A 23,083-nucleotide genomic window follows, 5' to 3' on the forward strand; every position below is an offset into this window, starting at 1 on the left:
TTCTGTTTACATTTGCATTGGTGGAATATCATGTTATGTATGTTATTAAATATTTTACCACATTTTTTGCTTCAAAATTTTTTGTCCTATTTTCCTTCTCTAAAACCTAGGTGTGTCTTCTGGTCTTGAAAATACGGTACTTGTTCAGGGTTTGTGTTGCATTCTGGAGCTTGGCTGACTTCTGCAACCTTCCTTCAGTCTTCCCCAGAGAGAGAGGGCAGATTCATTTGCTAACCCAGGGGATACTGTTGCACATTTGAACTCTGAAGCCCTTTTTAACTCATAAAAATGAACCTTCTCTACCCACTCCCAACACTATTCCCTTTGAGCTGCATAGAGACGATGTTTTATTCGTCCTGTTTTATTAGAAAGAGTAACATGTTGCGAATGACGACATTTTCTGCACAGTGCCGGGGAATGTGCGCTTGGCTGAAATAGCTGGAAAACTATTTCTGATGAACAACATGGTGTTTCCAGAATTCTGTACACTGTCACAGGAATGTGTGCCGGAGATGAAGAATACACGTGAAGAAACACTAGATTTGGAAGCCTAATATTGACCTCTTCCCCATAGAATTTTTAATCTTTAAAAACATTAGGGTGCTCAATACTTGTCCCAGACTAATGAACCCTTTGACCTTGATTGCATTTTAGAGGTTCAGTGGACATAGAGATATCGGGGTACAAGTGAAGCTCTTCAGCGTTTGTTACAGGCAACGACGAAGCAGCAGCTTCTTAGTATTTGCAAAAAGACATGATTTCTGTGGCATGGGCTTGCTTATAATATGTTCATCTGTCTTTGTTTTTTCATGCAAGAGACCTCAATCCTATGCACATTAAAAGCGTGATATCCTTTTCCTAGGAATAAAGGCTTTATTAAATAAAAATGTATTTGTACATTCTCTAGATAAATTGAATCCCCAAGTTTAAAAAGCCTCGTAAAAATTGCTTATGAAAATATTTTTTAAGAACCCCTTAATGGCTAGCATATAGGAGTGCTCTATAAATATTTGCTGAATGAGTAAATAGGGGAATTATTCATAGTAAAAATGGAAATGACTAGACTCTTTAATAATAAAAGTTATGTATAGCCAAATGCTACTTAGCAATAGTATAAATAATATCACCCCTCATGTTACTAATATAGATCAACCAAAACTTGGATAATAAGTGTTAGTTTTAAAGCAGTAAGAAATTAAAATCACTCCACAGTGTTGCGAATGAATTTAACATAATAGTTTGTATTTCATTTCCACTTTCTTTGTAAATGAAATTAAAAGATATTTCATCCCATCTCTCATTCTATATGAAATTCCTCTCTAAAGAAATTCATACTAGCTTTCACGTAAATATCTCCAGTAATAGAGAGCTTGCTGGTTTGTTTTGTTGTCATTGTTCTTGTAATAATCCATTCCCCCCACCCCCCACCTCCCACCCCCGTTGGCGTTATCTATTTCAATCTTTTAAAAGTTGTTACATTGTAACCTGTCTGTAACTGGAAACTTCTTTTCCTAACGTCACCACCAGAAGTAACACACAAAAAGTCCATTTTCTCTTTGTCATAGTATTTCCAGGAAGTTTTAAAAATAAGACCATGTATCATTTACACTGTTTGACAAGTGAATTTGAAGTTATGGAGCAGATAAATGTTCAAGAGTTTTTAATGAAACTTACTTATCATTATTTTAGTTGCGACTTGTGTACAGGGGTTCTCGTTTACACCCTGGCCCCACTACCTCCTGGGACGATTTTCTCTATATGATGAAAATAGAAATTGGACTGCGGTTTCTATGCAGAACAGGGAGCTGATCAAACTCATTTTTGAGTTCGCATTCCTTTCAGCAGCTGTACAGCCTTTTTGCAGTTTTATGAAGCAGCACAGCTGTTTTGCCCGCCTTTCGTTCTTCTTCTCTCTTACAATCTTAAGGTAAACACTTGATGTTTTTCAGAAAAAAAAAAAGACTTCACACTGGGTAAAAAAGGTGACAGAACGAAGCAAACCACAGAATCCTCAGAGACACCGGCATCAGTGTGTTGATTTTAGAGGAAAGGAGGTGGGGGAGGGAGAATAGGGTAAGTGGGGATGAATGGCGATGGAAAGAGACTTCGCTTTGGGTGGTGAACACGCAATATAATATACAGATGATGTAACAGAGAGTCGTACATCGGAAACTTGGATCATTTTATTAACCAGTGTCACCCCAATAAATGCAATAAAAATAAAAATAAAGAGTTGACAGGTTAAAACCAAGGATCTTAAGATATGATGGACATATGAAATTTCCTGTGAATGTTATATATATATATACATATATATATATAGTTTTACATACTAATATATATATATATATATATATATATATATTAGTATGTAAAACTATCCTGCTTTGCAGTACATCTGCTTATCACAACCCAGATACAGTTATTTTAACTCCGAAGGGCTAAATATGTAACACAGGCCTCATCAGCTTGGCTTTTAAGTTTGCCTAATTGCCAGAAATTTACTCATTTTAGCAGTACAATTTCCGAGTATTATCAACATTATTAAGAGAGCTCCTTATAAATTCTCTTAATGCAGAAGTCCGGGCCCTTGAAGGAACAAGCACATCTAATAAGGAAACTTTTGTTCTCCCAGAAACGCATTTGTTTCATATTGGTTAAGAGCTGTTTGATAGTCTGTTTTCTTCCTTGGTCAAATTCTAAAAAAGAAAGAATTCGTAGCACTGTGAGCGATCCACGGACAGGCACCTGCTCTGGCAGGGCTGACTCAAGAAGTAAATTTTAAAGTAAGTATTAATTAAGTAACATGAATTACAAAAGTAGGAGTTACAGCTGCATGTTCTATATGCACAAAGCATGTATACTTTTGCAGTGTGTGACTGTGTGATATTATTGTTACATCACTGGGAAGCTTTACATCTTCATTGCTTTAAATAGTAGAAGATGAAAATTAAGTTGCTCTTTCATTGTCTCCCAAAATGCTTAAGCGTCTTCGATCCCTTCCAAGCACTATTGTGAGTGAGATTAAGTCCCCCGTCATTCTGGTTAACTCTCTTGGATCATTCTTAGTTTTCCAATTGTCTCTTAATTGTCAATCCCATGTAGATGAGCCCATTTCCATATCTTTTATGCCTAAACCTTAAGGTCCCTTGACCAGTTTTTTATTGGTTTGTTTTGCTTTGTTTCAGAATGTTTCTTGTTGGTCTATAGGACTTGTTTATATATTCTGGATAGGAGCATTTTGTTGGTTACAGGTTTGGAAATACTTCCTCCCTCGCCCCGGTGGTTAGCTAATCCCATTATTTTACAATGTCTTTGGATAATCTCTCATTTCTATTTTCAATATAATCTAATGTATCTATCTTTCCCTATTAGCTAGTGCTCCTGAGTTCTGTTTAAGACATTTTTCCCAACCCCAAGAATATGATTTTATTTTAAAATGTCATCTTCTAGAAGCTTTCGTGTTCTGCTTTTCACAATTAGATCTACACATTTTTCACCTGAGTTTCGAGTGTGGTATAGAGCAGACATACACTTCACTTTTTCCCATGTGGATATCCAATTGAACCAGAATATATTACTAAAAGAAATACCTTCTTTCTCTACTATTTTCCTGTGCTAAATTTGTCATAAATTAAATGCTAAAATACACATGGATGCATGTGGTTTTGTTTGAGGAATCTACCATTCATTCATTTGGTCTGTTGGCCTACCCTTGCATCTGTGACACTCATGTCTTAATTTACAATAATTTTATAATAAGTCTTGGAACCAACAGAATCAGGGTGGTTATCAGGAAAATGCAAATTATATTCACAATGAGCCAGAATATGTAAGCCAAACTTAAAAAAAAAAAAGGCTAACTCTACCAATTTTTGGCAAAGATCGGAATCATAGAAACTCTCATTTCACAATAGGGGATGTGACGGGGAGGGGTAGTAAAAATGTGTGTAACTGTTTTGGGAAATTGCTGGCAAAATTAACTAAAACACACAAAACTCGTTTGGACCCACATTACTACACCTGGGCATATGCACCCTGGAAGTGCACAGAGAGGAGCTTCAAAATGTGGACAGAAACACTGATGGCAACATTATTCCTGATAACTCCAAGTGGGGAATATGCACACATTCCACAGTACAATGAATAGAGTAGTATTGTATACAACATAATATCAGGCATGGAAGAAAATGAGTAGTCTGTTGCTATGTGTAACCTACATGTGAATCTCTGGAGCAGTGCATTGTGGGGGAAGGGGTTAGCATATTTGGAAAAGGGCACAATGCTGGAAAACATCACTTTAGAGATCCACGTGCTATTGCATAGCCAATGTTCATTCTGTGATAATTCGTAATACTAGATGCTTGTGATGTGTTCATTTTTGCACATAGATGTAAAGTCTTAATGAATATGTATCAAAAGTGCATTGAATGTAATATTACAAATACAGTATTTTTGAAAGATTTCATTTATTTTTAGAGAGGGAAAGTGGAGGAGAAAGAGAGAGAAACATCAATATGTGGTTGCCTCTATGACTTGCCTCCCATTCGGGACCTGGCCTGCAACCCAGGCATGTGCCCTGACTGGGAATCGAACCAGCGACCCTTTGCTTCACAGTCTGGCATTCAACCTACTGAGCCACACCAGCCAGGGCAGCCAGTGTAGTATTATAGTTAGATGTCCTAATTTCAACACTCTATTTTATAAAGTAAATTAAGGTTCCATAATTATTTGTAAGTAATATTATACATCAGTAATCATGAAGTGGATAATGCATTTGTTCAAAACACGCATCTTAGTTTTTTTATTGCTGTTAATACAAATTCTGCTGCTGCAGGCTCCAATTTCCAGCCAGTCAAGAACATTTTACATCGTCATTCGGTTAGTTATCCTATTAGGTCTCCTTTGCAGGCTTATATAATTGACAAATTTCATAAGCACGTCTTCCATGCCTTAGATAATGAAAGTATTAAAAATGACAGAATACACATCAAAAGCCCGTGGCGCATCCTAAAGGAGCTCTCTTCAAGTTGACATAGTCATTAATCAACAAATTTGGGGCACGATTATTAACCATTTTCGAGTTGACCTAAAACTGTTATCTCTCAGACCACATTTACCGTTTTATCCTTATTGGAGATGTTGTTGAATGCTCAGCTACAGTGGAAGTGCATCTATGGAATTTATTGTGTTTATTAAATAAGAATGTGATCGTAAAAGGAAATCCTTCGAACCCAACTACCCTACCTCCACTATCACCGATCTGCCATTTCTCTTTTATTTTTTAATTTTTTAATTGTTATTTTATTACAATTGTCCCATTTTTTCCCCCTTTGCCCGCCTCTGCCCAGCCCACTCCCATACCCAGAGTCCATCTCCACCCTGTTGCCCATGTCCACAGGTATTTATACATGTTCCTTGACTAGATCCTTCCCCTTCTTTCCCCCCTTATCCCTGTACCCCCATCCCTCTGGCCCTGTCTGTTCCATGTTCCATGCCTCTGGTTCTATTTTGCTCATTAGTTTATTTTGCTCATTAGCTTATTTTGTTCATTAGATTCTTCTTATAAATGAATCATATTGTATTTGTCTTTCACTACCTGGCTTACTTCACTTAGCATACTATTCTCCAGTTCCATCCATGCTGCCACAAAAGGTAGGAGCTCCTTCTTTCTTTCTGCTTCGTAGCATCCCATTGTGTAAGTAAAGGTACCACGGTTCTTTCATCCACTCATTTATTGATGGGCACTTAGGCTGTTTCCAGCACTTGGCTATTGTAAATAGTGCTGCTATGAATGTTGGGGTGCTTATGTTCTTCTGAAATGGTGTTTCAGGATTCTTGGGGTATATTCCCAGCAGTGAAATTGCTGGCTCAAAAGGTAGTTCCATTTTTAGTTTTTTTAAGGAAATTCCCCACTGTTTTCCACAGTGGCTGCTTATTCTCAGTGTTCATCACCTATATGCCCACTTTGGAATAACTTTGCCTCTTTTTTTCTAGATTTATTAAGTTCCCTGTTTTGGAAACTCATAGGGTATTTTTATTTTGGCTTTATTTTGTGGGCAGTTCCTTTGAAAATATTCAAGGAAGTGAACTTTGCATTTATGAATTATGCCAGTCCTTTGGGTTATAATCTAAGTGTTTCAGAAAAAGAACAGCTATGCCTCCCTTACTATGTCCTAACTTGACTCCAGACATAATTCCCTGTACTCAGTGACTCATGCTGCTGTTTCTAGAATGATCTGAAGGCCGTTGTCCTTACTGAAGGGGGTAGAAATGGGAGACGAGCTGTTCTGTCTTCCTGTCAGTAAATAACATGTGATCAAATCACATCTTCTCTCTCTTTCATTCTAACTTTATTTTAGATAGCATTAATTGACCCCATGTTTTAGTAACGACAGCGGCACTGATGTTTTAGCTTCTCTAGCTTATAACAGATGTTAGTGAATGCCCACGGCGCTTTTATTTTTTTTTTCCGGCTACTTCTAATCAACAAGTCATTAGACTTGGTTGAAGCTTATTTTATCTGCCTTCTCAAGAGCCAGTCCCATGCCACACCTTCTAGCTGTTCATGTCCCACCGTAAATAAAATCTGAGCTCATTAGCAAGCGACTTATCGTACTGATGATGCCAGCTACTTTTTCTCGATGACATAATCCTCAGTTGCATGCTTAAACTTTCTCTTCTTAAATGTCTCATTGCATACATGTTAGTATTTAAGACCAGATTTTATTTGTACTTCCTAATATACTTTTCATAATAAGCTCCTATCCCCTGGGCTTTGCAGGGTTCAGAGGGCCTTTTCAATGGACAATGTCTTTTTTTTCTCTTTTTCAGTTTTGAAAAGAAAATTCAATCCTTGCTTCTTTAAATGTTTATATTCTGTGCACTGGTATTATTCTAGAATTTCTTAGACTTACCATTGCAAATCCCACTTTATCCTTCATGCCTACTTACTCCTGCAAATTTTAACAGCTTTATTAATGTACCATTGACGTACACTAATATGTACACGTTTACATTATACAATTCGATCTTTTTTGGATATGAACACACCCCTGAAACCATTACCACAATCAAGATAATGAATGTATCCATCCCTCCAAGAAGTTTTCTTTTGACACTTTGTCACTGCTTCCTCTTCCCTTCTCTGTCCCCAACCTCAAGCAGCAACTATTGATCTGCTTTTGCTCATATATATCAGTTTGCGTTGCCTAGAATTTTATGTAACTGTAATTGTACAGCATGTACCTTTCTTTCTGGATCCTTTTAATCAGCATATTTTTTTTTCAGCTTAAACATGTAGTGCATGTCAATGTCCATTCTTTTAATTGCTGAACAGTGTGATGTTCTATGACTATATTACATTCTGTGGATGGACCCCATTTGTTCATCCATTTATCTGCTGATGGACATTTGGGTTGTCCCCAGCTTTGGGCTGTTACTCATGAAGCTACTATGAACATCAAGGGCAGGACTTTGTATGTGCACGTGCTTTATTTGCTCTTGAGAAAGTAGCTAGGAGGGAAAGGGTGGGGCCATTGGTTCGTTGGTCAGTAGTTCAAGCCACTAGCACCTTCGTCCCATTCAGGTAGCTCTTTGCCCAGAACTGGGTGGGTAGATTCTTTGTAGGTCTATGGTAATCGCGACTCAGTGGAAGACTCAGGGACGCCCCCTGTGGGTTATTTAGAGTTCTCCATGCAGCTCCTTCCTTGACTTCTAACTATAGCCTCCTTGGTCACCCCGACTCTCAGCTCTATCTTCTCCACTTAGGGTTTCTGCCACATTCCGCCCCCTTTTGCTCCCGTGTCTCAGCCTTGAAACTCTCTCAAGACAGGGAGCTGGGGAAATGGGACTTGCTTCACTTATGTCCTACACCTGAGGGATCCTAGGCCTTTGTCGCCTCATATCCTGTATCTTGCAAGCCCTTGTTTTTTATAGATTTTGTGTGCTTTACCATTGTTTCCGGTGGGAAAGTAAATTAAATTCCTGTTACTCCATCTTGGTCAGAAGCAGATGTTTTGAAACTCTTAACATGGTTTGTATTTTCTCTGGTGACTTCTGTATAAATCCATCAGTATTACCTTTCAGCTATTTGCAAAATCATGTAATTTGTGGATTTTCCTCCGGTGAGGTATTTTTTCTGTTCATGACTACATTCCTTTTATTTCTAAGGTAATTTTTGGCTCTTTCTAGTATTTTCCTCTAAATATTTCATTTCTCCCTCTTAGTATCTGACCATCACTGCTATTTTTAATAGCTGGCATTATTTGTTTTAAATATATGAGAACCTAAAACATATTTATTTTTTTCCACTGGTTCTTAATTGCTGTTACATCATGAGTTCACTTGCACTGAACTTTTGACTTTGTTAACTGACTTTTGCAATCTATATATTTTTTCTGATGATTGTAGATTTGGGTTTACGCACTATTCTTGACCACCAGTGTCTGTCTGTCTCTCTCTCACTGTCTCCTGTCCTTTTCTGTCCTATAGTTTTGTGATCTTCTTCCTCAGCTTCCCAGATCTCCAGTCCAGAAACACCTGACATGTGGGCAACACCGTGCCTTTGCCTGGCGGTGTCATTAGGAAATTATAGGTGTGGTCACCTCGCTGGTGGCTGACAGTTTCTCAACTTCTTTGGGCAATGTGATTTCATCTTTCCGAGCCAGTAGGCAGCTGGTTTCAGTCTTCTTTCACAAGCAAGACGGTCAGGGGCTCATCTTGGTTTTTAGTCCTGACACACACTTCCTTGTTCTGACGCACACAGGAGGTTGGCACCAACCGATATGCCCCAGAAGCCAAATGTCCCACTTCCTCTGTGTGTCCCAGGCCCCAGTCAAACTGATGGCCGCTTCTGACCTACTCATCCCTTGCATTTTGGTTGCCTTTCTCATGCATGGAGACGTTTATCTTATGTTTGATCCTGGCTGTGTTTAGTTCAACTTTCTTTTTTTTTTTTTTTTTATAAATCTATCTTATTTAAAAATACTATGTACTTAGACCAGAAGGAGGCCTCCAAGCCTGAACTCAGAATGTTATCTTGGCTGAAAGTCTCTTTTTTAAAAATTTATTCTTTACATCTGATACATAATTCTCAACCAGTTATTAAAGGTAGTTCTATACTTAATTGAAATGTGTTTCTACCATTTAAAAGATTAGACCCCAGGCCTATGGTCCCTGGTGGTGTTCCACCCACCCACCTGGGCACGCTGTCCCTGCGGGAGTGACTTATCACCAAAAGAGACCTCACCCTCTCTCCCGAACCACCCACCAAGTTTCGTTTTCCTCTCACAGCCACTAATTTATGAAGCAGAAATGGCTACCACAATTATAAGCTGTCACTCAGTTTTGAGTAAAGTGCCATTCATTTCTCTAGGTTCTCTATTATAATTTAACACTCCAGTCACCCTGAGAGAGTGGGCGTCTAGAATCCAAACACTATGTATCTTGATAGTTCACACATACATACACTTCACACTCACACATTGACGCACACACAGACACAGAGGGAGAGGGACGTGTGTAGGGGAGAGACAGAGAGAAAAAAGGAGAGAGAGAGGGAGGGAGGCAGCAGCATCCCTCCTGCTTAGGGAACAGTAAGAGTTCTATATCAGACACATCTTTCAAGTCACTCTAATACTTTCCTAGTTATTTACTAGATATTTTTGGTTCTGTTATTGCCAGACAGAGTTGGTCTTAGAGCTTCTCTGAAACTAAGACTTTATGACTATTTAAAAGTCTTTTCCTCCCTGACCCCCTCTTCAGCTCCTCACTCTGTGCCTTTGAGTCACTGTGGTGTCCATCAGGAGTCCATTCGCCCCGTGATACTCCCCAAGCTGACCTGGGGAGAGCCTCTCCTGCTCTCTCGTGTATCATTTTCCCGAGGTCTTGGTGATGGAAGGGTTGTCATTCCCAGTCCCTGGATCGATAGAGGTCATACACTTCACAAGCCCAATGTACAAAGTAATCAACTTCGCCAAATTACATTGCTTGGTAGATCAAAGGGAAACAGGAAAATGTCATCGATCTTTCCGCCACGTTGCCCAGGAAAGCCTGACGTTCACCCTCCTCTTGGGGTTAATCACTGTTCTTTCCACACATACTTCTGCTAAGGAGTAAGTTTTAACTTACATTTTTACTTTTTTAGGTTTTTGCTTTCCTGAAAGTTGTGGATAAACTCTATTTTTTAAAGTAATGAGATTAACGGGATTAAGTAACTGCCTCCTTATTGAAAAATTGTACTGTGGCAGGAAAAAAAATGAGTAATTTAAGAAAACTTGTTTGGAACATTTTTGCAGGACTAATTAGGGGAGCTAGTCTAAATTTCAACAGTCAGTTGAATGTATTTTCTCTTCTCCACTCGCAGGAATAATTGCTTATTTATGCTTTTATGGTCAAACCATCTTGTTGCTTTTATTAACACAGAGATAGGACTATATACACAATTAGCTATAGAATTTTTCATCAGTTTGGAATAATATATCTAACAGATAGGAAAAAATATTTATAATCTCTTCACGACTGGGTATATTGTTATCCCAGAAATTTATCTACGGCCCCTTCAAAATTGTACGGAATTCTAAGTGTGACAGGCATGTGGATGATATAGAATCTTGGGGAATATTCGACACTACAATGGGAAAAAACACAGCATCTAAATAACACACAAAGTGGAAAGCAGAGAAAACTCACGTTGTTAGCAAGCAGATCATCAGGGGTTTCAAGAAGGTATTACAGGTGTGCTTTTCCAGGAATTTGTATTCTTCCAGGGACAGAGAATAGCACAGGGGAATTGATTGGGGACTTTTAAGGGGATGGGACCCATAGAAGGGGAGGGAGAGAAGAGGACACAGGCAGAGGGAGAGCCTGAGACGCAATGTACGGTAATCTCAAAGGAGGCCCCAACCTACTCTGCAGGGAGCTCTGCGACCACGAGGACCCTTCAAAGTCTTCCCAAGTTGGGAGGAGGGGCCTGGCCTTCTGCAACCTCCAGGCAACCTGTCATTGCATCTGCGTAACTCCAGGGTGGCACACGATGTTTTCCACTTGGGAAATTCCTGCAGAGGCATGACAGTGAACTAGTGTCTTCTGGAAGTGCTCTAGACAGCAGAGGGACTACATCCCTGTGGGAATGGAGGCCCTGAAGGCACAGCGTCCACTGCAGGGGCTGTTATTTGAAGTGAACGCGCTGATACTTAAAGGAGAATCAATACTTCTCTGGTTTGATTGGAACATGCGTACCTTTTTTGTTTATCTGTGTCTTCATGCTACATACAGCCGCAGAGTGTACTCACGGTCATGGAGTGTACTCACTGTCGTGGAGAGTATATGGCCTGTGGAGCCTGAAACACTCAGCATTTAACCTTTGCAGAGAGAGTTTGCTGACCTTCAATCTAGGACTCACAGCCATCAAATAACACATCATTCCAAATGTGATTTGAGAAACTCAGGACAGTGTCTATTTTTCTTGCCTTCTATCCTCTGTGCTGTTATAGTCATACGTTTTACATGTACATCTCAAATTTATGGTTACTATTTTTGCTTTAAACACTCCGTCATCTTTTAAAGACATTTACAAAGGAACAAATGTCCTACACCGACAGACATGTTTACCACTTTCAGCATTCGTTGTTTGCATGTAGGTATGAGTTTCAACCTAGTAAACTGTCTTTGGAGCTGAAAAACTTCCATTTCTTATGGTACATACCTACTGATGATAAATGTGCTCAGTTTTGTCTTAAAAGTCATTGTGTTGCTTTCATTTTAAAGGGTATTTTGGCTGGATATGGAATTTTCAGTTGGCAACTTTCTTTATCCTTCTTTTTTGTCACTTCAGATATGTTGTCCCATTGTTGTTCAGTTTGTATTGTTTTTGCTGAGATGTTATTGCCCTCTGCTTACTGCTGAGATGTTCTCTTTAGCATTGATTTTTACCCATTGATTATGACGTGTCTTGGTGTGTCTTCCTTTTATTTATCTTGCTTGGAGTGTGGAAAAATTCTCACATATCTGGGTTTGTATTTTTCAACCAATATTTCTTCAAATGTATTTTCTCCTCTCCAATTTCTACCTTCTTTGCTTTTAATACTACATTTGCATGACAATACAATTGTATAGGTTAGTGGAGTACTGCTTATTTTTAAGCCTTTTTTCTCCTCTGGACTTCAATCTGAATGGTTTATATGATTCTATATTCACATAAACTAAAGTTTTCTCTCAGGTTCCAATCTGCTGCCAAACCGATTCAGTAAATGTTTTATTTCACATATAATTTTTAGTTCAAAAACTTTCATTTTTCTCCTTTGCTGTTTTTTCTCCATTAAGATTTTATATTTGCATTTTCAGTATTTATATATTGTCTTTACGTTAATGCCACTGATTTATATTCTCTGTTTTAAAGTCCTGATCTACTACTTTGGTCATCTCTGTCATTTTCAGTCCATTTCTGTTGACCGACTCTTCTCTGGTGATGAGTCTTATTTTTCTGCTTCCTTAAATGTCTAGTATGTTACAGAGTGTTTCTGCTGTGCAGTATGGATGCTAAGTAGTTGAGTTTCTGAACTTTCACAGCCTTCCTTAACGGAGTGTTGAGTTTTGTTCGAGTAAGGAATGATTTACTTGTGGGTCAGATTGATCTTTTTTCCAGGTTAATTGTCAACCTTCATTCAGATGTATGCAGAGTAGCCCTTATTTGGGGACTACATTATTCTAATCTTTTTTTCCGAGATCTCTACTGAACGCCTAGGGTCGCTCAAGTCTGCTCAATCTTGTCTAGTCTTAAATGGACCAAGTCTCAGCACTGGATGTCCTCTGGTTGTCCTTCATTTCAGAACCCCCTCCAGCTGGTCTTGTGAGTCAAACACACAGCTCGGGATTCATCCGGCGTCTGAACTGCAGAGACTCACGGGTGACCCTCTGGAGATTCTCCCAGCTCTTTCTCTGCACAGCTGCCCCCTTCCCATGCTCTGTCCTATGAATTCTTTTCCTCAGGAGCTTTGATTCTGGTTGGTCCTCATCTCAGCGATGCTGCTGTTTCTGTTGGGATGACGGTCCATGTGCCAGGGTCTGGAGCATCGACCAGGCAGAAAGGCAGGAAGCCGGCAGGGCTCCCCCAATTTGTCCATCTTCTCTCATAGACCAGGGTCCTGCACCCTCTCTTTTCTAATTCCCTAAAAGTGTAATTTTTTTTAGAGATTTTATTTATCTTTAGAGGGGAAGGAGAAGGAGAGAAACATCAATGTATGGTTGCCTTTTGTGGGTCCCCTGCTGGGAGCTGGCCTGCAGGGAACCTGCCTGCAACCCAGGCATGTGCCCTGACTGGGAATCGAACCTCGATCCTCTGGTTCGCAGGCCTGTGCTCAATCCGCTGAGCTATACCAGCCAGGGCCTAAAAGGGTAATTTTACACATATTTTTATGTTTGTAACTTTTTGTGGTGGGGGAGCTATTCTCCCAAAGCTGAAAGCAGAAATAATCCATACAAACACCCTTAAATGAATAAAATATCTGTGACGAGTTACAAAATGATTTTTATTGTACAGTCATTATTGAATAAATTATTTATTGTCAGCCTTTAAATTCCTTATTTGAAAAGTGATACATATATTTTACATCTGTAAATTAGATAATTTATTGAGTAGTTTTGTCTTATTTACTCCCATTAACAGCCAAATTCACTCAAAAAATTAAACTGTCCCTTAGCATTAAATGGTATTATGCCATACTTTCTGTAATGTATTGATGTACAACCCTCGTTATTTCACAAAGTGGTATAAATTAGGAGATTTTTGTTCTATATTAATGCTACTTTTCTAATAACTATTTTTGCATTCTTACTATTTGCCAGTCATTTATTGTATTTTGCCAAAGGTATTTTATTTTATTTATTTTTTAATGTATTATGTTGATTATGCCATTACAGCTGTCCCATTTCCCTTCCTTATTCCCCTCTGCCCTGCATTTTATTTAGTACCTCAAAGCATTTTCCTAGAAATGTGATTATCAAAAGTCGTTGGTGGTATATCTACTAAGTGTTAGCGAACATATGGCCTAGTTTACTGTATGCCTTAGTTTTCATGAGAACAAGGGCTTCACGTAGGAAAAGAAAAATGGTTACGGTCTATGTAAGTGAAGCTGCCATAGGAAAAAGTAAAGAGAACTTGGTTTTGATCATCTCTGGGTCGGTGGGATCAGGACATCTCGGCCATATTACCAGGGCTCAAGGGTAGCTGGCTCTCTTCTCATTCCGGGCAGGAGGCGGAGGATACTGCCTTTCCCCTCTCAGAAAGGGAGCCATCTGACTAGTTCTAGTCATAGGGGATGTGAATGGAAGCACTTTGTAAAACTTCCAAGCCTGACCAAGGAAAAATAGTTACTATACGCTTTCCACGCTCTCTTTTCCCTTGATGTGGGCAACTGAGGAAGCCGTGTGTTCCAGGTGCATCAGCCTGTCAGCCTCGGTCCCTGAATGAAGCAGAACATCATTCTTCCCCTACTTGAACATGTACTATGAACACAAAATAAAATTTTATTATGCTGGAAAAAAAAAGATTAGACCTCATCTTAGAAAACAAGTATTCTTTGAACTCTGAACTATTGACAGCAACATCTATTTTCGAGTTGCGTGTAATGACTTTCTGTTTCATTTATAATCTACCAAAATTTCAAACCTTAGATGGGGAATTCATGGGTTGTTACCTATATTTTTTCTAGTGATTTTTAGTTGAACATTTCATGGTAAATTGATCAACCCTCAGCCAATTAGACTTTGACATGTACTAATAAGATCTAATTGAGGAATTATGAAGACATTTGCTCAGGAGAAAATGAGTGCATAATTATACCATAAAGAGGTTAGAGTGTCAGTGTAACCCAGCTGGAGGAATATTAGTTGAAGTCCCAGTGGCATCTGTAAAGGACATTTCTTAATATCTATGTGAAATACAGCCCCACCAAGGCCAAGTGAAAGATGGAAAATAACCCACTGTCAATTACAGGAGTTTAAATACCTATTTTCCCCCTTGTCCCTTCCTTGCTCAGGTGCTGGTGGATGGTCTCCATCGGACAGCGACCATTATCAGTGGCTTCAGGTTGACTTTGGTAACCGAAAGCAGATCAGCGCCATCGCAACCCAAGGAAGATACAGCAGCTCCGACTGGGTGACCCAATATCGCATGCTCTACAGCGACACCGGGAGGAATTGGAAACCCTATCATCAAGATGGGAACATCTGGGTGAGTCATGTTAACAAAGGCAGAGGCACAGAACTGAGTTGCCGAGGTCTAACCCTCCCGGGCCTGGTGTAGCCTGAGGAGTAGGGGGAGAGGGCTTGGGTGTGGCTTGGTTGGAGGTTGATCTTGCTGGGTTGTTTTTTTTTCTTGTCTTTGTGTTATTATTATTCTCTGGTACTCACTAAATGAGAAGAAATGTGAGCAAAGCACAGGGCAGTGGGAACATGGACCCAATGCCAGCATGCCCTGTCCCACACCACACCTTTCTCTATCGGTGGTGGGAAACTCTTATCTTTCAAAGTGGGCGTGTCCTCTTCCCCAAGTTCCAGTGTATTTCTCAGCAAATAAAACCTCCCAATAAAACTGCATTGAAACCTGAAAAAATAATTAGTAGGTAAAATAATTTGAAGATGATAGAACACTATGATTTCTTTAAATGCAGTATATCAAGTTACTATGTTTTTGTCTGGAATGCCTGTCTGAAATGGTCCACATTGGACCCTAATCCTGAACTGTGAGTTAACAAATAGAATGAAAACAAATGCTGTGGTGTAGGTTTTTGTTTCTGAGTCCCACGCACTCTTCTTGCCTCAGACTGACTCTCATGTGTGAAGGGTTATTGCCAGCAGGGTTGACTTAGCGCTGTGGATGGGCGCTGGGCAGAGCGGTTCACTTCCTGCTGGAAGCCTGTCCCATTTTCTGTTCCATTTCAACCCAGGCCTGTTCTGATGAAACACCATTCCATAGTTACCATTTCTCAAGAAGAGAAAAGAAAGGTGGAAATATGGTTTTCTTTTAAAATAGAAGAAAATGGAAGACTGGCCATAAGTCTGGAGCGCATCAGATACCACACTGAGCATCCCCTCCCCAAACATTAAAAATGTGTATATAAATTTATTCATATGAGAGAGAGAGACATTGATTTGTTGTTCCATTCATTGATGCGTTCATTGGTTGTTTCTTGTACATGCCCCGACTGGGCATCAAACCCACAGCCTTGGTGGGTGTATGAGGATGATGATGCCCTAACCACTGAGCTACTTGGCTAGGGCATTTTTAAATATTTTAAAATTTTACTGACCTTCACTCTGATATGCATACATGTGTCAATATTTATCTATTAAAAACATTCAGAGAAGCTAATTATCTATCTATCTATCTGTCTACCCATCTATCTATCTATCTTATTCTCATTGGCTGAAGAACCATTTCCTAAGACTGAAATTTCTATCCAAGGCTTAGGGCGATGGGTCTCAGTGTGGGCTATTCGTTTGAATGACCTGAGGAGGCTGGAAAGAACATAGATGCCGGGCACACCCAGACCCATGAAGACAGAATCATCTAAGTAGAAATTAGATGAATGATACCTATAATATATTCAAAGACAGACATCTCCAATGTGAGTAGAATATTGAAATTAGGAAGAAATAATCTAAAAAAGTAGGAACAGTAAGACATAGTAAGAAATTCCCCATATGGTAATAGTGGTTGAAACCCTTATTGCAGATCTGTATTCAGTTATTTTTTGATTGTAAGAAAAAAAATTCAAAGTTTAACCAATTTACTCCTAAAATATTTCAATTACATTGGAAAACTATGTGTATTTACAACACTCGAGTAAATTATTTTAAAATATGAAGTGTTGACAGACCTATTTTAGTTTAATTATTTTTAAAAGCAGCCATAACGGAAATCAAGGGAAGCCATCAACAGTAAACAAGAAAAAAGTGGAGGAGGAGAAGGAAGGGTGCAGAGTTCACTTTTGAAATTGTGTAATTCTCCATATTAGACAGAATGCTAGGGAGTTTTAACCTGACCAGAACCACTCTTCGAGAATTTATATGTAAAAGTCCTTGTGAGTCGTCAGAGTTTGGAGCAAGAGCCTGGGGCCGGTAGGAGCCAGCACTGTGGCACCAGCTTCTGAGAAAAGAGAAAGCTTTCACAGCTAAGGTGGCCCACAAGGAGTCAGGAGGCAAAGCTCAAAATCAAGGCCAAGCTCCCTGGTCCAGGGCCCAAGGCAAGTCTTAAGGGGTTGGGGGAAACCAGCTGATATGTGGAAGTGTTGGTGGGGAAGGTGTGGGTTGGAGAGCTTTGGAACGTGGCCATTTTTGCCAAGTCAAGGGAAACAGCTTCAGCATTGACCTCCCTGGACAATGGACCCTTCCCTCCTGAAAGGGTTCCCGTGTTCAGATCCCAGTCATGCCCTGTTCCTTTGGTTCTGTGGAGGGGACAAGACTTCAGCGCTCGCTACAACCAGAGGTCATCGTTCTTTCCTCTACACTCAGTTCAGCTGCATGACTTGTGGTTTTGGTCTGTCACCCCTAAAAAGCGATCCAGTATCTTCTTAGAAACAGCATAGGGCCAGTCTGAGCTGGTTCTGTGGTCTCACTGGCTTGGGTAGGTGGTCATGTCCACAGCAGTGTCCAATGGTAGTAACTGCCATGTGAAATAAGGATATAGTGCACTGAAAAACAGGGGATGCCACAGTAGTCCTTCAGAAATAACTTCTGTCGAGCCATAATTGTATGGCAAGAACATTTGTATATCGGGATATGTAAGTTGTAGGAAGCAAATAGTGGGGGGAAATGTCTCTTTATGGACAGTTTTCATCTTATAATTAAGATCATTCAAAGCCTCAAGCATAATTTATAGAAAAAGTGCCTTTCAACCCTGGATACGCAATGGACTAACCCAGAAAGCTTTAAAACATGGGGATGGTGGGTCCCACCTACACATGATGGATTTAGTTGGTCTAAGGTGCATCCTGGGCACTGGGCTTTTAAAGGTTCCAGGTCATGGAAATTATATATATATATACAATTATATGGATAATTATATATATACATATGCAGCCAACACTAAGAACCACATCTTCTATTCTTTTTTGGCCTATGGGTTGGGAGTGGATGGAGGGATTTTTATTGTGTAAAACAGTAGTAGAAGAGAAAATTAGAGTGGTTTTTAAAGAGTAGCAGAGAGAGAGTCAATGACCAACCAACAGACCAATCCCCTGACCAATCAATCACCTGAGAGGAGACAATTGCCACTCAGACCACAAGCTTTTCCTGTAAAACCCTCACCGTTTCCTAACTCTCTGGGATTCGACCCTAAAATCAGATCAGCATGTTGGTAAAATTATTTGAGAGGCTACAAGTCAGCCTCCAAAGTGTCCACCACTATTCTGGTCTTTGTCAAGCTTTCCTCTCACAATGGGAGTGTGTCAGTCCTCACCTGTCACCCTGTGCTAAGGTGGAGAGCAGATGACAGCTAGCGGAGGGGGAGGTCGGGGGTGGAGGGATGGAGCGAAAAGGAAAACTGACTCGCAGACACAGACAACAGGGTGGTGATTGCAGATGGGGAGAGGGAATAAAGGGGCTAAATGGTAATGGGAAAAACACAGTAAAGATTAAATCTTTTTTAAAAGATGCTTACTAAAGTGCAACCATGCCTGAGCTTTAATTCATTTATCTGATGCTAAGCACTTAGGGATAATTCCACGCTGACTAAATACAGAGACTTAAATTCAAAGGGCTCAGTAGGGGAAGATCTTCCAAGGTGACTTGGATTCTTGGCAACAGAACGATTACATTCCTTTGAATAATCTATGACAGAAAAGTTTTAATCCTGCTCATGGGAAAATAGTCCATAGTTTTGATGTATTTGAAAAGATAAAATCCATTGTTTTCTAAAAATTCTGGAGAATATTATAGTATATGTCTTAACGTGCATTAAGTGATTAAAATTTAGCATATACCCATCTCAACAAACAATGCTCTTTGGCTTAAGTTTATTAAAATGGTTATTAATATTGGGTTTTCTTTCGTTCCAACTACTGTTTAACATAAGGTGTACTGCACTTAAATAAAAGAGATTTCTGACATTGCAAAGATTGGCTAGCTTTTGGAAAGACAGCACTTTGTGTAAATTCCAGATAGTCAAAAGATTTTACAGTTGATGCTGTTTTGAGGTTGCTTTTCCTACCCACTCCTAAAATGACTGATGACTGAGAAGAATGCCGAGTAATGGAAATTCAGTCACTCGAATATTGTTTTTAACAAAAAGCAGTGGTTATTCTTTCTACGATTGCGGGGGGTAAGGACAACATAACTAATGTTATTGTTGTATTCTCCTTAAATGCCCACATGGGGCTTCTGAATTATTTTCTGATCTTTGGATAATATGTGACAATAAGTGAGATCAGCTCCTGTAGATGACACATTATGGCAGTGCCACAACATTTTTGAAGTCACAAATCTGACTCCGGACTCTCACTGTGGAATGAGAATGGCTCTTGAAGAAATTCCTGAAAACAGTTTCTCTGAACACTTAATACTCAAAGGTGTGAATTGCTAGGCGTGCTTAACTAGTCAAACCTTCCCATTCCTCTTTGATAATACTAAGCATAATAGAGTTCTTTATTCTTTATCCACAATGACAACTTGTTGTATTTAGAATTCCCTTTACAATGTAAAAGGGTAATATGTGCAGATTGGTAAAATTAGCACCTCCCCCCCCGGTATATTACATTTCCATATTCCAAGAAGTCTGACTTGCATACTTTTCTTGAGATAGTTCAGGCTTCCCAGGAATGATCCATTGGACAGGGGGAAAATAGTCTTTGTAGGCATTTTCCATCAATAGTTCATGCGACCTCATATTAAACAAGAATTTCAGCAGAATTTCGCTAAGGGGCTGCACATAGTTTTGCTTGGGAAACTCAGTTACTGGTTTTTGAATGCAGAGTATGTGGAGCCAAAATAGAAAATTGTGGTATTAGTAGGGAATGCCTTCTCCCATACTACTACTGTTTTGTGGGATAGTAACATACCACAAATTTACCTGTACTTTAAGGATATTTTTTCTTTAAATGTTTTTCTTAAACATGACTTAAAGTTTATGTATTAGATATTATAATTACCTTTTTAAACAGTTCTGATCCCTTTATTAGTGGTAGGTCAGTATGAGATTGTGATCAGTACCACTGAATGTATTAGATGGAGAATCCACAGGACGGAAATGTTTTATTGTATTTGATAGCGTGGTTAGATACTCATTGATAATATAGGAATAAATGAGTTCATATTTTCTGAGCCATGTTAGAGTATTAACTTGCTAGGTGTGTGAAAAACCTGAATGGCTGTCACTTACATGCTTCCTCCACACATACAGAAAACGATCGATTATAATAAATTTGAAACATCCACAATATCTGGAATGTAAACAGTTGTCAACAGATTAATTTAATAAATTATTTGATTCTCTGAATAGCAAGTCAATAACTGGACCAATGTGTTCTCCACTTTCTTTATAACCAAAGGTCCAGTCAATCAATATTTGCATAATAAAAGTTCCCAAAACATCTTACTAGATTTGCCTGTCACCAACCAGGTGTTTGGCCAGAGAAAGCCTTTTAAAGGTCTGAGCATGCTTTTAAAGGTCTGCATTCAAGGATCTAATTTCATTATTTGGTTAATAAACCCCAAGAAGTCACTTTCTGTTTCAAGTATCTAATCTGATGCCCACTGGGAGATTTAAGTGAGGATTTCTAAAAGGCTCTGCAAGCTACTGAGATTCAGCAACACGTGCGTGATGAGTTCCCTCTCTCAGAAGCGTCCCCTGAAACAAGTGTGGTATTTCCCTGTGCGAATAGACCATCGTGGCCCTGGTCGCATTTTTAGTCTCCCTCTTTGCTTTCAGAATCCAGCGGAGTTTATCCTTATTCGTGATTTAAAACAACTGACAATGTTTTAGATGAAGGACCCATGACTTAACGTAGGACGTGGATGGTGGACAAGTCTGTGGCTCATCTTCCGGTTATGGAGTGCCACCAGGCGACAGCAAGTGCGGGCGGAGCTTGAGAGGCATGGCGGGCCAACCCTGCTCTGTGCCAAACGCCACGGTGGCACTTGCAACAAATCGCCTGTTACCATAATGAAGGCCAGGTGGCCAATGAGCTGTGGAAGGGGACCTTGTTTTAAATGACTGCCTTCGTCTGTCCTGTCCTCTCAACCATTCATGGTAGTGGTTATACTAATTTTCCAAATCACTTAAATATATGTTCGAGTTATAAATGGGAAGTGTTAAGTGTTTCACAGTTCAATAGTAAACTGAGCTTCTTTCAGACAGGTCTGTAACTGTTGCCTGCACGTGAAATTAGGGACGTCCGCCACCCCAGTCTCTTATTCAGATATCAGCCATCAGCAAGTAACACCTTCCACTTTCCTTAGGACACAAGTGGAATGCGTTTTGACTGTTGACAGGAGTTTCCCTCTCATGTTTATGGAAACAATGACACGTGGCCGCCATTGGTCGTTTGGGAAAGCAGCCGGCAGGCACATTGGAAATAATTGTATCGATAGCTTGTTGAGAAATAAACCACCTCGGAGTCACTGGCATTAAAGCCTTTAAAAAAATGACCCCTGGCATAAATGGGGTAAAATCTTTAGGCCATGTATAGAAGAAAATCATTTCCAACCTGAATTTAGTATCAGCTTTTTCTTTCTCTGAAATAGATTTTTCTGTTTACACCTCTCTTAGGCTGGGTGATATTTTAACAGTCTCATGAATTTTAATACGTGGAGAGGATATTCCAGATCCCTTTGCATAGATGGCAAGGCCTCTATTCGTGAATTTTGATCACCTTTCTAGATACACAGTCGTGTTGTGAGATTCTCATTTTAAGAGGTCATGGGATGATGTCTTGTGTCAATCTGTGAGTCATTTAATATTCTAAACATAAACAATGCCCGGGCTGGTGTGGCTCAGTGGACTGAGCACTAGCCTGTGAACCAAAGGGTTGCTAGTTCAATTCCCAGTCAGGGCACATGCCTGGATTGCAGGCCAGGTCCTCAGTAGGGGGAGTGCGAGAGGCAACCACACATGGATGTTTCTCTCCCTCTCGTTCTCCCTCCCTTCTCCTCTCTCTAAAAATAAGTAAATAAAATCTTTTTAAAATATTCTAAACATGGAAAATATATAGAACTATTCTAACAAACATGGTTATGTGTTTATTTTTTCCAGACATTTGGAAGATAAAAATAAGATTTATTAATAATAGAGAATATATTGTTGGCATACACTGTTAGGTAAAGGAAAATGATTAATGCTATGTGTTACGATTTCTGAGAGACAATAAAAATGTAGCATATAATTGTTCACAGACAAGTACATTTTTCATCTGAGATAAAATAGGATATATGAAATCATTGTTCTGAAAATTTTAAGTATATTTGATTGCTTGGCAAGCCCTCTGGGGGAAAAAAAAGGCTCTCAATAAGAATCCTGATATTGTCAGTCCTTAATTTACTCTGGACTCAAATAATGGAGATGCTGATATTTTTCTTGCCAGAACAAGGGTGGATTTAGGTGAGAGGGGGCTCAATGACTTCAAGTGAGTGCAAATTTCCACCAAGTGTTGATAGCTAGATACCTACAAATATTTAAAATAAAACATGTACCCCCTCATGAAAGATGCACATCCCTGCTCAAGGGGTAACTTCGTGGAAGTTAGAGGTACACCAGTCAGCATACCTGGGGGCGTTCAGAGCTGGGAAAAGCAGGGCAGCCGTGTAGCCACAGGCCCCTGCGCAGCAGAAACTCTGGAGTCAGAGCCCATAGGCCCATCATCAGGCTTAGTTCACACAAACCTGTGTAACTTTGGGCAGATCCCTTAAGCTTTCTGTGCCTAAGTTTCCTCATCTGCCCAATGCAATGAATAACACTACCCTTCACGTGAATGGTACCTCCCTCCATAGAGATTACAGGTACCACATGAAGAGCTTTGAAAAATGCCTGCCACGTATTAACCACTCAATTATTATATTTTATTCATGTGAGGCTTCCAGATGCATTGCT

At 39.6% G+C, this 23,083-nt stretch overlaps 1 protein-coding gene across 1 annotated transcript in view; it reads left to right on the top strand.

The window, feature by feature from the left end:
- Window positions 1-23,083, top strand: part of CNTNAP2 (contactin associated protein 2) — a 1,160,842-nt gene that overhangs the window by 53,696 nt on the left and 1,084,063 nt on the right. Inside the window, exon 3 of the mRNA XM_037035585.1 lies at window positions 15,039-15,232. Coding sequence (XP_036891480.1) covers window positions 15,039-15,232 — 194 coding nt within the window. The remainder of the gene's footprint in view (window positions 1-15,038; window positions 15,233-23,083) is intronic.

Source organism: Sturnira hondurensis, unplaced genomic scaffold (assembly GCF_014824575.4).
Source record: "Sturnira hondurensis isolate 20B ecotype Veracruz unplaced genomic scaffold, ASM1482457v3 Scaffold0022464, whole genome shotgun sequence".
In the NCBI taxonomy this organism is placed as follows: Eukaryota; Metazoa; Chordata; class Mammalia; order Chiroptera; family Phyllostomidae; genus Sturnira; species Sturnira hondurensis.